General features: G+C 43.6%; 1 protein-coding gene across 1 annotated transcript in view; it reads right to left on the bottom strand.

The window, feature by feature from the left end:
* Nucleotides 1-3,090: 3,090 nt before the first annotated feature.
* The window catches only part of MXD1 (MAX dimerization protein 1), a 28,862-nt gene continuing 15,028 nt past the window's right edge, over nt 3,091-16,924 (bottom strand). The window contains exons 4-6 of the mRNA XM_003922657.4: nt 10,618-10,732; nt 8,715-8,874; nt 3,091-7,969 (exon numbers count right to left, since the gene is read on the bottom strand). Of these exons, the coding sequence (XP_003922706.1) occupies nt 7,782-7,969; nt 8,715-8,874; nt 10,618-10,732 (463 nt within the window). The 3' untranslated portion in view covers nt 3,091-7,781. The remainder of the gene's footprint in view (nt 7,970-8,714; nt 8,875-10,617; nt 10,733-16,924) is intronic.

A 16,924-nucleotide genomic window follows, 5' to 3' on the forward strand; every position in this document is an offset into this window, starting at 1 on the left:
GCAGATGTTGGGTCTCCCGTGCCCACTGGCCACTGTACATGGCTGGGGGCTGCCTCCGGGTGTCACCCAGCCCAGCCATCTGGCTGCCCAATGGGGTTGGTTGGCCAATGCCTGTCTCTGTTTCCCCTGTCCCTCGGGCCCTCCCAGGTGCCTTCTCTTCCAGGCTGGCTGCTTTCTTTGAAGGCAGACATATTTCTGACACAGAGCTCCCTGCGTTGACTGTCTTCCTCACCTTTGCCCCCAGGCGAGGCCAAGAGCATCCTATAAAAGCCCCCCGCCCTTTTCTCCAGGGCCTGAGTGGGCTACTCCAGCTCCAATGCCCCCAGTCCACCCGCACCGACCTGGCCTCAGGTGCATGCCCTTGGCCTCCGTGCTGGCTCTTCCTGCGGTCATCCCTTTGCATGAGATGGCTGGCATGTCCCACTAAATCCTGAGCCTGTCTTCACCAGAAATGCTGCCTTCACCCACGGCGGGGGAGGCTCCCGGAAGCTTCAGCCAGTTAGAGCCTGCCCTGCCGTCTGCCTGAAAGGGGGTTAGTCACTGTCCCCGCATAAAGCTTCCCTTTCCTCTGGGCAACCTGTTCAACCCAGTCAGCAGGCGCATCTACCTCATCTGGGTCCACAAGGACACTAGCAGAGGTAATGCTCCAGAATTCTGCATGGAACAGAGTGGGCAGGGAGCTGATTGCCACCCAGTCTGGGCTGAGCCCTGAACAATACTTCTTGCAGAGGCCCTGCCTGTGGGACCCTTGGCCACTGGAAGCCGAATGTCCTTTACTTTTATATATTTTTAATTTTTATTTTTTTATAATTTCAACTTTTATTTTAGGTTCAGGGGGTGGATGTGCCAGTTACATGGATTTATTTAGCTTTAGTTTTTCGAGACAGGGTCTCATTCTGTTGCCCAGGCTGGAGTGTGGTGGTACAATCAACTCACAGCACCCTCCAACTCCTAGGCTCCCATCCTCCCACCTCAGCCTCCAGAATAGCTGGAACTACAGGAGCAAGTGTCCTTTATTGATGAGAAGGCCTAGGTGGGCAATGGGCCTACCATAGTCCCTTGGCAGAGAGCCTTGGTGTGTCCCTCCTCATCTAGGTCATAGTGACATCGAAGAGGTGGCCCAAAGCTGCACTGGGTAATGGGGACTCCAAGGCCTAAGTTGAAGTCATGTATGGTAAATACTGGTTGAATAAGTGATGTCACAGGGTTCACTACCAAGAAGATACGGGATAGGGAGAGTGTCTCCTCTGAGAGCACGCTGGTTTATTGCCACCAGATCCCCAGGAGGATCAGCATTTGGGAGTCTGTCTTCACAATAGGCCCAGAGGGAAGTTAAGATTGAGAGGAGAGCCGTGACTTAGTAACTGTATTGTGAATTCCCAGCTTTCTGCTCCACTGTCTGGAATCTAAGTCCCCCTCCATAGAAAATAGGTAGCCTCGTTCAAAGGCTTAAAAAGGAAAAGATACTGTATGTGGAAGACTGATGACAATTTGGCACAGCTCTTGCAAAAATTGGGGCAAGGGAGCGTGGGGCTCAGCAGCCAGGCACCGATGCTTCCAGTCCCACCCGTCACTAGCTCTGTCGGCTTGGGGCAAAATGCCTGACTTCTCTCTCCCTCAGCTTCCTCCCCTGCAAAATGGGGATAATGCTGGTACTCCCCTCCCAGGCCGATGTGAAGGTTCACCGAGGCCCTGCAGTGGCACCCCAGCACTTAGTGCTCAGTAAATGTGGGCTGACCATCGCTATGACATGGTCCCATACAGCATAACAAGTGATGCGTTTTCATCCGGCTACAGTGAACAAACAAAGTCAGGAAACTTCGGAAATAAGATTTGTCATCTTGTGGGGGAGGCTATTTTATGGGAAAGCTGTTTTTCTAATTATCTACAGTTCAAAGCTTCCTCTCCGCAGCCACAGTAAACAAGGGATCCTGATGCTTCAGAGAACGTAGCTTTTGTTGAGCGCTACTAGGTGGGTTCCATCTGGAGCTTGCCCACAGTGATGGAGCCACACATCCTAAATGGGCCCAGCTGCTGCCCCTACTCTTTGGAGAAAGCAGACAAGGCAGGCCACTTTCCAAAACAGAAGTACCAGAAAGTTCCTTTTTCATCAGACTTGCAGGCTGAATGCCAATGCAGTTAACTTATAGGGCACCATAAAAACCTTTCAAAAATTTTAGGTGGTTTTTAGAATAAGAAGTCATTGGTCAACAAAGAGAAAGACACCTTTTTCCTTCCTCTTGACTCTAAAAAATGCTCTCCTGGTATAACAAAAACAGGAAGACACTGTGCACTTGGCGAACTTACCAAGATGAGGACTCAAGCTGCAGTCAGACTCATGCTGGAAAGGCAGCAGCATGAGGCAGGGGAGTCTGACAGGAGCTCAAGCCGTATTTGTTCAGGGAATGAATAAATGTATACTAACCAAATGGGTTAGTATGTAAAAGAATAGACATCTTCAGCCAATGCTTCTCTCCTTTCAGTGAGTTGTGCGATCCACGAGGTCTTTCCTTCCATGTGCTCCAGCCTCCAGGCCACACCGCAGTCCCACGAAGCTGGGCCCTGCCTCAGCACCTGCCTCACTGCCCTGGATGTTCCCCTTCCCAGTAATGCTCCTTCCCCAGCAAACACTCACTCTTCCTCCAGGGCCCAGCTCGAATGCACCACCTCTGACCGCTCATGGCGCTTTCCCACACAACTTTATTCTACAACTAATTACACTGCATTAAATTGTGTGCATATCTTTCCCACCAGGCTACAGGCTGCTCAAAAGACATGGAAGTCTTGGCACTGCCCGCATCATCAGAGGCACCCAAAACAAGGGGAAAGTCAGCCAAGAGTGAGTGAATGAGCAGGCGAAACCGGCAGGATGAGGGGCAGTGGAGAGGGTGGGACTGTGGCTAATTCTGATCAACAAATGGGCTCACCTGGAGCCACACAATCTCAATCCTCATCAGAGGCTCCAAGGGCTGAAAACTTTCTGCTAGTGAAGCTTCCCTTAAATTAAAAGAAAAGAAATCTGGTTAACGCAGTTCTGCAAGGACAACCATGAAAGGGTAAACTGGGATACAAAACATCAGGAGACCAACGTTTCTTTAATAATGAAATAATTTATTATTTGTTAACGGTTGAACAATACAGTTTACATATACACAGCAAAGAGTCTCTAAAACATGTAGTAGTTTCTAAAAATGCATGTGCTAACTGTAGTAAAAAGCACCATTCTCTATGGTCTTGACACAGGATTTACATTGGCGTCATATTTACATAAAGAAACATCTGGAAACAGAATAGCATACCCTTTCATCTGCTGCCCCCCTGTCAGGCTATGTGTAGCATTAGGAAGATGGCCCCCCAAAAATGATGGTAACAGCAATCGTCCAAGAGCACCAATTCTAGGGATGGGGGTCAAGGCAAGTTTGGTTGTCACGTAAAAGCTAAAATGAAGAATGCTTCCTCAACTTGCCGCCCCCCGAGAGAGAAGAAATCAAAATGTAAAAATCTGGATAAATCTTAATATTAGGTGTTTATGAATTCTCACTTTATGAATCTGAGAGATCAGACACTCTATCTCTTCAGCCATTCAACAGCTGAATCTAGCAGTGCCAGTCACTTATTTCTTCTTTCAGAAGAATTGGAGAAAATCATCCATATAATATTGATAATGAAAAACATCATGATAAATCACCTATTGCACATCCCACCCTCTGACTCAGTATCTTTGAAAGCAAAGTATCCTACAGTCTATAGAGACCAGATGATGTAGAATGAGAAAACCACCTCATTGAAAAGGGTCTTTGGGTTGTCTTCTACCAGGAAGAGTGTTTAAATAGTAGTAGCCAGCTACTAAACATGCTGCATTGGAGTCAAACGTAGAAAAAGAATAGACTGACATGCAGGAAATTGCATTTAGCCTTTTACTACCTGGTGTTCAACACACAGGGAAGGCAAAGAGGGGCAGACGAAGAAACTCAGGGAAAAAGGTAAAGAAGAAATAGAAAAGACCAGGATTTTAGTCTCCTGTGTGGTTCATGAAAAAATTAAAAAAAGACCAAGATTTGGGGGAAGAAATAGATTGTAAAGGACAATGATAGTGGTACTCTTGCCAATACAGTATGGTATAAAAACCTAAAAAATGTGTGTGTGCATATATGCATATATATGTATATATACACACACATATACTTTTCAAAAATAAGCTCTCTCTTGAAAGGATGGGGAAGAGGCAAGAAGAAATAAGCCCACAAAATCCATTCTCAAGCTCCAGGATATTGCTAGACAGTTATTTTGAGCATCACAATCCTACCTAGTTTACACTTTTTTCTTGCCCCCCAGGATTTGCTCTTGGCCACTTTAGGGATGTGGAAGAGAGGCCCATAGGAAACCCAGGTGAGGCCCCTTTGTTTATTTTGAAAAAGTAGAGATTAAAGGAAAATGCCCACCTTGAAAAATAAAAACAAAACCAGAGACACTCAAGTGGCCAACCGCAGGATGAGGGTCTACTTAATGCCCAGTCCTGAATCAACACTGAAATGATTTTAATCTCGGGTTGACAGGGAGAAGCTAGGTCCTGCTGAAAAATGTGATGCACTTTGAATCACTAAACTGGTATAGGTGTGTGACTAGAGAAAGGAGCCAGCAGTTACTATCAGCACCTTGAACCATTCAAAATCTCTGCTTAGCAAAAAAAAGAAAAAGAAAAAGAAAAAGAAAATAAATAAAGACACCCTGGGTGCTTGGCCCACCATTCAAAGCCAACAGGGGATGGAAAGCTTTGTTTTCAGGATGTTACAGAAGCACACATATATATTTTCTCACTGCAGGAAATTAAATTAGACTACGTACTCTTATTTTTCCCATTTGCATTATGATGGTATCAATAAGAGTGCAGTTTAGATTTTTTTACTTTTTTTAAAATCAACTTTCACATAAAAATATGCATGTGCCTATATTTATACACATCTGTATTTACGTACAATTGTCAAAGTCTTAAAGGCTGGGGTTTATATCTTTGCCCATGCCCTCCCCGACCCCACATCCCTAATAGAAAGGTTTTCATCTTGCTTAAAAAGACAAAACAACTGAAAAGACTATAGCTCTTAGCAGTCAGGCTGGTGGATCAGTGAATGAGAGAGGACAGATTGGCAAATCAGGGCTGCTGATCAGCCGCGGTAGCGGGGGGTGGAGGATCGGGTAGGGAGGATTAGCTGCCTTGGGCTGAGTTTGCTGGTCCTGAAGATTACAGTTTTGGTTAGAGAGAGAAGCCTGTCTAGCATGCTGACTCAGTCTACATCGAGCTTTGAAAGTAATGTCTAACCCTGGTGTCAGTTTATCACAAGTGCATTAAAAATATAGAGATCTATCAAGTTCCACATTTATACGCAATCAAATTGAAAAGGACCAGACAAACAGTGCAAAGGTCAAATAATTACTGTTTTATATTGGGACAGTACATTTCAGATTTCAACCAAAAGACAAAAATGCAGTTTAACTCAAAGGCACAACAATTGTAACACAGAAATAATGGCATCTCTTGGATGCCTTCTTTCTAAATTAAACAAAGAAGTACACAAATTTTGTTCCCTTCCCTTCCCCAATGCAAGCCCACAAGCTTTTTCCAAAGTCTTGAGTTTTCGATGCTATCCCGCATCGTGGACTTGTGAGGCGCTTGGATGTAGCAATGAAACAAAATGCTTGAGAGGTCTGGTGAATGGCATTCAAAAGGGACCTCAAAGTGCAGACATATCTTTTTCAAACATGTTACAGGCTGAGCTGGCTCTTTGAACACTATCACTCTGCTTAAATCCAGGAAGCAGGCTTTAAGAATGCAAAAGGCATACAAGTTGTATTTCAGTGCAAATCTTTAGCTGGTTATTGGAAAAGATTCCAAAAAAAAAAAAAAAAAAAAATCCTTTGTGTCACCTGTCCCTCCCCCCACCCAAAGCTGAAATGAAGAAAAAACAGAACAAAACAAAAACAGAAGAATTACAGATGACTTTGGAATCATTTAGGAATCCACTACTTCCAATCAGAACATTTAAACAAATACATTAAAGAATCATACAAAAGTAATCTTGCTTTGTGAGATTGCTCTTCCGGTACAGAATGAGCTTCCCTGTGGAGTGCGTTTGAACTTTGACCTTAGCTGTGTGCGAGGTGCAGGCGCTAGGTGAGCTTCAGGCTATGGTGTGCGAGTGACCACAGACCAGCAGGGGAGCGTGGGGTGGCTGCCCGCTGCCGAGTCAGCCGTTGAGCCCTTAGGTCGCGGTGAGTCCATGGATTTTAGGAATGTTCTCATCACTTTGTGACACACTCTGCTTCAGCATCACAGATTTTACAAATGGTTCAAATTCAATGAAAAAGATTCGTCAGAGGCTGAAAACATCAAGACCTCAAAAATATGAATGCAAAAATATTCAGGGGAATGAACTAATTTTGTATATACCTACATACAAAGTTTCTAGAACATCTATAAAAGCACAAAGTCATAAGAATTTATTTTCCATTACATTAGTTTATATAAAATGAATAAATAGTATTTATAGATTTAATGTGTCTTATGTACATATACATGTGCTCTGTTTTAGCTTAAATAAAAATGCTACAAAGTTGGAGACCACTTAAGGGAGAAATCATACCCAAAAAGAAAAATCAGCCTTTTAAACTATCAACCCAAAAGCCTCCATAAAGAAGTTTCTGGGTGTGTCCAAAAATAATCACTAAGGAGAGGAGTTCTAGTAACAGTGTACCATCCTCTCCTCTTCACCTGCAACAGAGAGTAGAAATGTGGACTTTTTCTTTCACTGATAATGGCCACTAGCTCTGCTAGTGCCACAGCTCAGTTATTGCTGAAAGTTCAATAGGAAAATACATTAGAATTGGACCAAATGTCACTTATTCTGGGGGGGGGAAAAAAAGACAGAGGATAATCACTTTGTGTTAAGTGGGAAGTGGAGATCTCATTTATCTCTGAGGTAGGAAAAAAAAATGTTCCAGAGACAAGTAGCATTAACAAACTTGGAGGGGAGAATGTGCCTTGAGATAGCAGAACACAGCGAGGTCCCAAGAACGTTGCACAAAAATAGATTGTACCGTTTTGTTTGTGAAAACAAACAATTTGGAACTCTTATGAGCTGTGCAACCCCAAAGACACACTATCAAGGTGTCCATTTTAAAGTGAGAAATACTGCTCCCATCCATACGCAGCACGTCAGGGGGATGAGCACGCGCTGTGTGTGAAGGGCGTGTTTTCTAGAGGTATTTCTGACTTCCTCACAGGCGGTGAGGACCATGGTTAAGTGCTCTTAAATGCCGCTTTCAAAGCTTACTTTGGAGTTCTGAGATCAGGATCTCAATTTCAAAAGTTTGTTTCCTTCAGTTTCCTAAGCACAAGACACACTTGGACATTCCTCCTAGGCAAGTAACATAGTAAGCCAGAAAACTGGAAGAAAGGTCTGGGAGAGGACACGAAGAGAGTAAAGAGGGGGACTGCTGAGATGTGGTCATTGCTTATTCGGTCTAAGAATTCTTGAATGCTTCAAATTCATTGGAATGTACAGTCTCTGAGAGACAAATTTTTATGGCGAGAAAAAGAGAAGCTAGTGGATGCAATCAGAAACCCACAATCCTAAGCACTTCCTTGAAAACAGTTACAAAGCTGATTTTGATCAAGGTGGGACACTGAAGTTTACGTGCAAGGGAGTTGTGGGCAGGTCCAATACGTTACCTAATCAGATCTGACAGGGAAAACCTTCAAGGAGGCAGCCGCAGCGCCCCCTCTCTTAGAGACCAAGACATGCCTTGTGACTGTCCTGCAGCTTTATTCTTTTGATGCTGGCGCTGGAATAGCCCTCATCACTGCCAAGGCTCTGCATGCTGCCCCGCTCATCAGAGTCGCTCACGCTGCTGCTGCTCCAGTCCAGATCACCCGTGAGATAGTCCGTGCTCTCCACGTCAACGTCGATTTCTTCTGCAGGGAGGACAAGAGAGGACATTGATGAAAGCGCTCTGCAGAAAACTCAGGCGCTGTGGCTTATGCCTGTAATCCCAGCATTTTGGGAGGCTGAGGCAGGTGGATCACTTGAGGTTAGGAGTTTGAGACTAGCTGGGCCAACATGGTGAAACCCCATCTCTATTAAAAATACAAAATTTTGGCCAGTTGTGGGTGGCTCATGCCTGCAATCCCAGCACTTTGGGAGGCCAAGGCGGGCGGATTACTTGAGGTCAGGAGTTTGAGACCAGGCTGGCCAACATGATGAACACTCATCTCTACAAAAATACAAAAATTAGCCGGGCGTTGTGGTACATGCCTGTAATCCCAGCTGCTTGGGAGGCTGAGGCAGGAGAATTGCTTGAATTCAGGAAGTGGAGGTTGCAGTGAGCCAAGATCATACCACTGCACTCCAGCCTGGGTTACAGTGCGAGACTGTCTCAAAAAAACAAAAAAAAAAACAGAAAATTCAGGCTGAAAACTGACCTCAGTCAAACCCTTCTGTAGACGTTGTCACCTAACTGCTAGCAGTGGGGAGGAACCTGTCACTGGGAGTCACACTGTTTAACTTCTCTACAACATACCCAATGTCTTAGTCCTTCTTACGCTCTGCCTCCTGTCAGAGGCACTGAACCCCCAACTCTGCCCCGCTCTGGAGGTGGGAGAGGACAAGGGAGACAGGGAGGAGGGAAGGAGGTGGCAGAGGGCGCAGCGAGGAGCTCACCCCTGTCGGAGTCAGAGCGCTCAGAGGAGACAGTGGAGCCGATGCTGTCCATCCGGATCCTCTCAATGCCCAGCTTCTCCAGCTGCCTCTTCAGGTGTCGCTGCTCTCGCTGAAGCTGGTCTATTTGGTGAACAGCTTTTCTGTCACAATCTTCAAGTTTCTGCAAGTCAAAGGGGTAGTTGTTGGGCCCCATAGGGGGACTTCTAAATGGGCAATGCCCCGCGTCTTCCCTTCTAGCAGTGAAATGCGCCATGCTTCCTCAGAAGCCTTTTGGTGCCACTCATCAAGCTTCTCTCTGAGACAGGAAATCGACTGGCCAGTGACTCTTCAGCATCGCCAGTGCTGTGGGTACTTGTCCTGTCACAGGGATTCTAGGGTGAGCTCTCACATGCTGGCACCCTGGGAGCCCTCAATTTCAGTATTGAAAAGACGGCAGGCAGCAGCCCCCAACTTGGTCTCCCTTGTTTGCAGCGATCCCCCAAACACCTGATCTCTGAACTAGAAAACTGCATGTGATGGGAGCTTAAGAAACACGCTTCCATTTAAAACTATGTTTATTCAAGTACATGTCCCAATTACATAAGCACTTTTTTGTGTCATGCCAAATCTCAATTAACTTGTTTGTTAACAGGAAATAATAGTCCCTTTTGATGTCCTGATTCTAATTTGTCCAACAGAAGAGTTTAGAAAACACATTTCCATAGAATACTTGTTTTTAGAAATCTGCCCCGTAGCTTCTCATATTCTTCAGATAATTAAGACGATTGTTTAATTGTAGCTGTTTTGCTTTAAATAGAGGTTTTCTCCCAGAATTGTCATGCATGCAGGCTACTAACCATAATTAAAGTAACATCTGTTCAACTATGATATGACTATCCAAACGTGCTAAACAGGGATTTTGGCTGTGGCTCTCAAGACTTTGAATCCAACTCCCCTTATCCTTTGCTATTCAGGTAGCATAGAGAGTGTCAACTCTGTGCCCAACACCCTGCAAGGTGCTGGGACTGCGAAGTGAGCACAAAGACCCAGTTCCCGCCCTCATGGAGTCTACAGTCTAATGATTGAGACAACCTGACGGTCACACAAACCACTGTCAAATGTCAGCTGTGACAGTGCTAAGAAAGATATCCAGTGACAGGACCACCTGTCACAGGAAGGAGGTCACTGAGTCGGGAAAGTCAGCAAAGGATTCTCTGAGCTAGAGAGACTTGCACTGTGATCTGAAGAAGTCCCGTAGGTGAAGAAGACAGGGGAAAGTGTACCAAGCAGAGGGAATAGCATGGACAAAGGTCCTGAGTAAGACAATATGACAAGTGCCAGGAACTGGAAGAAGGGCTGGAGATAGGGGACGTGGAGAACAAGATGGTGCTGCAGAGGCAGGTGAGGACCAGGCAAGGCAGAGCCTGGGGCTGGCCTGGTGACAAGAGTTTGTCCTGAGTCACAGAAGAATTTTAAACAAAGTCACATGTTGATTTGTGCCTTGGAAGGACTGTTCTCAGGAAGCATGGAAAGCAGATGGGAGGGACCCAGAGGGACACAGGGAGACCTCTGAAGATTTTACTGCAGTAGACAGTGGGGGTGAAGATGGAAGCAGACCAGGTTGTAAAATACTTAGTCCTTGGAGATGGCCTAGATATATGGTTAAGGAGCAGGAGCTATCAAGGACTCCTGAGTTTCTGGCTTGTACAACTGGATGGAGAGCTGGATGGACCATTAAACCTCTGGTGCATGGGAGTGAGAAATACTCAGTTGGTGTTTGAACATGTTGCATTTGAGGTACCTGTGATTCATCCAATAGTCAGACTGGAGGAGTTCAGGGGAGAGGACTGCCCTGGAGATGTATCAACAGACAAACCCTTACTAAACAAATAAAGATAAAGCAGCATCCCAATGATACACTTACCTTTATGTGCAATTTGGCTTTTGTTAATAAACTCAATGTAGTGTGTCGACTTGATTCAGGTCCAAGTGGCACCAGCCCCTTCAACTTCTCCAGGCACAAGCGAAGATGAGCCCGTCTATGAAAACAAGACCACAGTAGCATTTGAGAGTTTCATAGTGGGCCAGAAGGCACCCCAGGAAGAATGAATTCTACAAGAGTGTGAAGTTGCCCAGGCCTTGTAATGGTAAATGCTACCAATGACCTCTTGCTGAATAAACGTATTTTGAACCAGACAATGCTGGTAAAAACGATGAAAAGCAAAATCCAGGGTTTTCTAAGCTAAGTCTATTGATACTATAAGTGATGGGTTAGGGAATAATACCTGCTATTATATGGTTCTTCATGTGTGTATATACTATATACAGCCATGGTCCCTGACTCGCGATGATTCAACTTACAATTTTTTAAATTTATAATGAATATAGTTAAGTATTAAATGCATATTAGACTTGGGATATTTTTTATTTATGATGCGCTTATTGAGACATAACCCCATGGTAAGTCAAGGAGCATATGTCTCTGTGGAGTTATTTGTTGAAGCTTCATTTGTAATAGTAAAGATTGAAACAACCCAAATGACCAACCAGGAGGGAACTGATTAAATAAATTATGCTACCTCTACACAGTGGAGTACTATGTAGCTATCAAAAAGAATGAGAATGTGCTTTACGTCCTATTAGGAAAGATCTCCCAGATATGCTATTAAGTGAAGGAAAGCAAGATCCCAAACTGTGAGTATACCATGCTATCTTAAAAACAAAGGAAAATAAGAATCTAAATTCATGTTTTCTTGTATGTAGACAAACTCTGGAATGACACATAAGAAACTGGCTGGGCAGGGAGAAGGTAAGGAGCAGTCAGACACAGATAAGGAAGGAAGTGAGGGGGATTTTTACTGAGTCATCTTATACTTTTTCTTCTTGGAGTATGTTAGACCGGTACAATGATACAGAGAGGGAGAGGGAGAAGGCCTGGATGAGGAAGCAGCCACAGCAATCGACTGAAGAGAGAGCACCAGGGTCGCTACAATGTAGAAATATATATTTCCTTGAAACTTGGTTTGTGCTTTATTCTAGAACCTGGAAGATTCCATGAATGTAAGAAACAGCCGAGATTTGGGGTTCTTGCTTAAGCTTATCACCTCCTTAAAACCTTTTGAAGCCATCCTAGCCCTCAGTGATTCCTCTATTTTCTGAGCACCACTTAATTGTTTATACGAATCACTGGGAAGTTCACTGTACTGCCTGAATTGTTTCGTATCTGTTACTTAACCGTTCACTGCAGTCTCCTTAGAAAATTAGGATTGCAGCGGCCGGGTGCAGTGGCTCATGCCTGTAAATCCAGCACTTTGGGAGGCCGAGGCTGGTGGATCACGAGGTCAAGAGATCGAGACCATCCCGGTCAACATGGTGAAACTCCGTCTCTACTAAAAATACAAAAATTAGCTGGGCATGGTGGCGCGTGCCTGTAGTCCCAGCTACTCGGGAGGCTGAGGCAGGAGAATTGCTTGAACCGGGAGGCGGAGGTTGCGGTGAGCCGAGATTGCGCCATTGCACTCCAGCCTGGGTAACAAGAGAGAAACTCCGTCTCAAAAAAAAAACAGAAAGAAAATTAGGATTGCAGCTTAATCATTGCTGTGCTGCCATAGTGCCTCAAACACACACATGCTTAATTAAGTGTTTGCTGAGTAGATTATGTCATCTATTCAACCAGACTTTGAGCTTCTAGAGGACAGAGTCCATCTCTACTGCCTTTGCACCTTCAGCATGCTCAGAGTCTTTGGGTTTTCGATAACATGCATCGCCAACACACAACCTACTTGGAGCAGAGCTCCCTGGAATCTAGGAGGCTACACTCCAGCTGAATTGGGAAACAATCTAATGCCTTATAGGTTTGCCCTTTTTCCTCTTAAGAACTGTATCGTAATAGCAAAAGTTGAAAATGTAGACCAAAGAAGGGAAATGGCTTCAGAAAGCTGTAGGACAGGTTTATATGCATGATATTAATTCACACTCTCCAGGGAGACTTCAGGATGTTCCCCCAAGGTGGGTCTAGCAAGTGATGCATTAGACTTCTTTCTGAGCCTTGTCTCTTCTAGATCATGAGGAAGATGTCTTAAATTCTCCAAGGGCACTCTAAGGCTTGGCAAGCTTGGGGAGTATAGCATTCATTTCTGAGCTAGGAAGAGGTAATGGGACAGGGGCTTTACTATTTTGTAAGACTTTCACTTGCTCTCAAAACCTGTGAGCAAAGATTCACGTTACAGGTTTGCTCCTCCCACTACTGAATGGGGTGGGAGCTGGGGAAGGGAAGAAAACTTGTGTGTAAAATACACTTGTTTGGCTGGGCCTGGTGGCTGACGCCTGTAATCACAGCACGTTGGGAGGCTGAGGCGGGTGGATCCTGAGGTCAGGAATTTGAGACCAGGCTAGCCAAAATGGTGAAATCCCATCTCTACCAAAAATACAAAAATTAGCTGGGTGTGGTGCCACATGCCTGTAGTCCCAGCTACTTGAAAGGCTAAGAATCACTTGAACCCGAGAGGTGGAGGTTGCAGTGAGCCGAGACTGCACCACTGCACTCTAGCCTGGACAACAGAGTGAGACTCCATCTCAAAACAACAACAACAACAACAACAACAACAAAAAGCTTGTTCATCTTGGATAATATTCTACAAAAAGAGCCATGAAATTAGATCACGTTATTAGAAACAAAATGAGAAAGTATAATTCGTCATTTATGCAATTGTCTAATTTATTTCTTGCCATAAAGCTTATAGACTAATTTTCTTTTTTTGTTTGAGACGAAGTCTCGTTTTTGTTGTCCAGGCTGGAGTGCAGTGGTGCAATCTTGGCTCACTGCAACCTCTGCCTCCTGGGTTCAGTGGATTCTCCTGCCTCAGCCTCTCAAGCAGCTAGGATAACAGGGATGCACCACCATGCCAGGCTAATTTTTGTTTTTTAGTAGAGACAGGGGTTTCACCATGTTGGCTAGGCTGCTCTCAAACTTCTGATCTCAAACGATCCACCTGCCTTAGTCTCCCAAAGTGCTGGGATTACAAGTGTGAGCTAATTTTCAAATCAGAAGAAAAAGTTTAAAAATTAAAATTATATTTAGATATTTTTTAGCCAGCTTGTTATTTGCAAAGACGGCATAATTCAGAACAGTGTCCTATTAGTACTTCTATGATGTTGGTCTATATGCAGATATGAGTGTGTGAATTTCTTAGGAAATTTGTCTACTGATAAAAATATAATAAAGTCATCTTTTGATGCATTGTCATTTCTAGTTTTACAGGAGTCTTGCCCAGAAAGTGCAATTTTCACTACCCAAATGTGGGTTTCTAAAGAACATCCTAGTTGTGAAACTAGAAATAAGCCATTTGAATAATTCCAGCTGAGGCTCATACTTGTTCACTCAGTGTTTTCTGGCCTAGTTCTATGAAAATAGGCCTAGAATTCTTTCTGGATTTTTACAGAGATCCAAAGCCAACTCTGTCTTTGGCAGTGTCTGCCCTGGCTTTCTCTGGTGCCTCATTGCTGCAGCCTGATGGTTGCCCCCTGCCCATGTCACCGCCTGCAAACATTCCCCACACTGGTGCCCTGGCCAGCCACAGGAGAGCAAGGAAGTATACTAAGTAGACTCAGTTCCATCATAGAGTAGTGAAAGCCAATCCTCGAACCAGATAAAAAAGCCAGCAGACCCCTCTGTTACATACAGCTCCTACCAAGGCTCTCCAACCCTGACACACACACAGACACACAAACTCCTGGGATCTAGAATCCCTCTGCCAGCCCGGAGTACCCATGGAGCTCCCAGATCTAAAAGAAGCAGAACAAACACCTATCTTAGCTGTCTCTTCTCAGTTCTGACTATTTCCCTGCCCTGCTGTTCCATTTTAAACCAGGTCGAACTCCTGTTTGGGGAACTAGCAGGGGTTTTGCCACATATCCTCAACAGGAAGCCACCCGACACCTCAATCTGACCCCTGCAGTTGGCTCTCCTCCCATAATATCTTCTTCAGACAGTCTTCCCTCTGTTGCCAAGAGCTACCTCCCAGCTTCCCAGCACCCAGCTGCCTCTTCCTTTAGCACTGATCCACACTGCTTTGTACCTAGGTTATGAACTCTAACAAACTTTGCCTTCTGACTCTTCAGAAACATAATTATTCTGAATAGGCTGATACACCTTTGGTTTACAACAGCATAAAGAAACCAATCTTTGAACTAGAATCAGTCATGCTCAGAATCAAGTATGGCTTATAACTAGTAATAACTAATTTAGATACAATTATAGATTATCTACAGTAAGTTTTAAGTATCCTAAATCTTATTTTTATTCTTATTTTAAACTCTGAACCTCTCAGTCACTATGCAAACAAATATTCATGCGGTGATTAAGAGTCAATGTTTGGAGAAATGTGGTACATATACATAATGGGGTACTATTCAGCCATAAAAAGAATGGCATCCTGTCATTTGCAGCAACATGGATGGAACTGGAAGTCATTAGGTTAATGAAATAAGCCAGGCACAGAAAGACAAACATTGCATATTCTCACTTATTTGCTGGATGTAAAAATCCAAACAATTGAACTCCCGGACATAGAGAGTAGGAGGGTAACCAGAGGCCAAGAAAGGCAGTGGGGGTGGGGAGGAGGCTTGAAAGAATGAATAACAACTAGTATTTGATAGCACAACAAGGTAACTACAGTTAAACTAATTTAATTGTATATTGTAAAATAACTAAAAGAGTTTAACTGGATGGTTTGTAACACAAAGGATAAATGCTTGAAGGGATGGACACCCCATTTTACATGATGTGATTATTATGCATTGCATGCTTGTATCAAATACATCAAGTACCTCATAGATATAAACACCTACTACATACCCACAAAAATTAAAAAATGAAGTTTATATTTTTAAAAAAAAGTAAATATTTGAGATCCTGGCTCTGCCACTAACTCCCTGTGTGACCTTGAGCAAATTACTTAACTCTGTGTAGCCTCAGTTTCCTCATCAGTAGAATGAGGGTGACAGTGCCTCCCTGGGAGGGTCCTCGTGGGTATTGACTGAGACAAGGTATGGAAGCCCCTGGGTCAGGGTCTGATGGGAGTACTCTGTACATGGTAGCAGTAATTCTTTCAATCCTAGCTTCCTCCATAGAAGGAGAAGAACTGTGAGCAAACACAGATAATTACAGCACTGTAATATTCCTTTTACAACCAACAGAGAACTCAAAAATGTCTCACTAGTCAGACAGAGGCTATCTGGCAAAATCCACTTTTCTGAACACTTTCTTGAAGAAAATGGACATCTTTCATCATTAAAATAATTAATGGAAAATCTAATCCATTTTCTATGGAAACACGATAAGTGCTTATGATAAAAGTGCTATTTCTTTACATTAACAAAATTAGCAAGGGTTTTATAAAGTCAATGAATGCAAATAAAATATTCCTTTATTTCCTGTTCACATCATGGAGAGGCAGGGGTAGAAAGCATTCCAAGGTTGGGAAGGAGGCATTGCCTAACTTCTGCTTGCTGCAGGAGCGAGCATTCTGAAGAGGCTGGGCCTCCCTCCTTGATCTCTACTGCAATGACCAAAGGAAAATAAAAATGAGGCAAATATGTATTGACTTGGGAAGTCTAAGCACAAACAGAGATCTTAAAATATCTCATGTGCAATAACAAGAAGAAAGTATAACATATTGAGGAACAAACTTAAAACAGGTTGGAAAGGAACTATGGGAAGAAAACTATATAACTTTGTTGAAAGACGTAAGAAAATCTGAGTACATGAAAAAAATAACAGATTCCTGGGTATGAACCCTCCAAGCAAAAAATGTCAATGTTCCCCAAATTTGTTTACAAATTTAACACAATTCCAAGAAAAAAACTCCCAACAGTGTTCTTTTTAATGCTGGTTGGGGCTAAACTTCATCTAGAAGAATAGATGTGTGAGACATTGCCAAAATTTTTGAAAAAGAAGAATAATGAGGAGGAATGTGCTGTACCAGATATTAAATTGTATTATAAAGCTTCAATAATTAAAAACAGTGTAGTACTAATACAGGAATAGGCAGACAAATCAAGTGAACAGGATAAAAATCCCCAGAAACAGACCTAAGAATAGACATGAATTTAGCACATAAAGGAGATAACACTGTAAATCCTTGGGGAAAGACTGGATTATTCAGAAAATGGCAAGAGAGTGAGGAGGTTAACATCGAAATAAATTCCAAACAGATTAAAGATTTAAATAT

Source organism: Saimiri boliviensis, chromosome 1 (assembly GCF_048565385.1).
Source record: "Saimiri boliviensis isolate mSaiBol1 chromosome 1, mSaiBol1.pri, whole genome shotgun sequence".
Taxonomy (NCBI): domain Eukaryota; kingdom Metazoa; phylum Chordata; class Mammalia; order Primates; family Cebidae; genus Saimiri; species Saimiri boliviensis.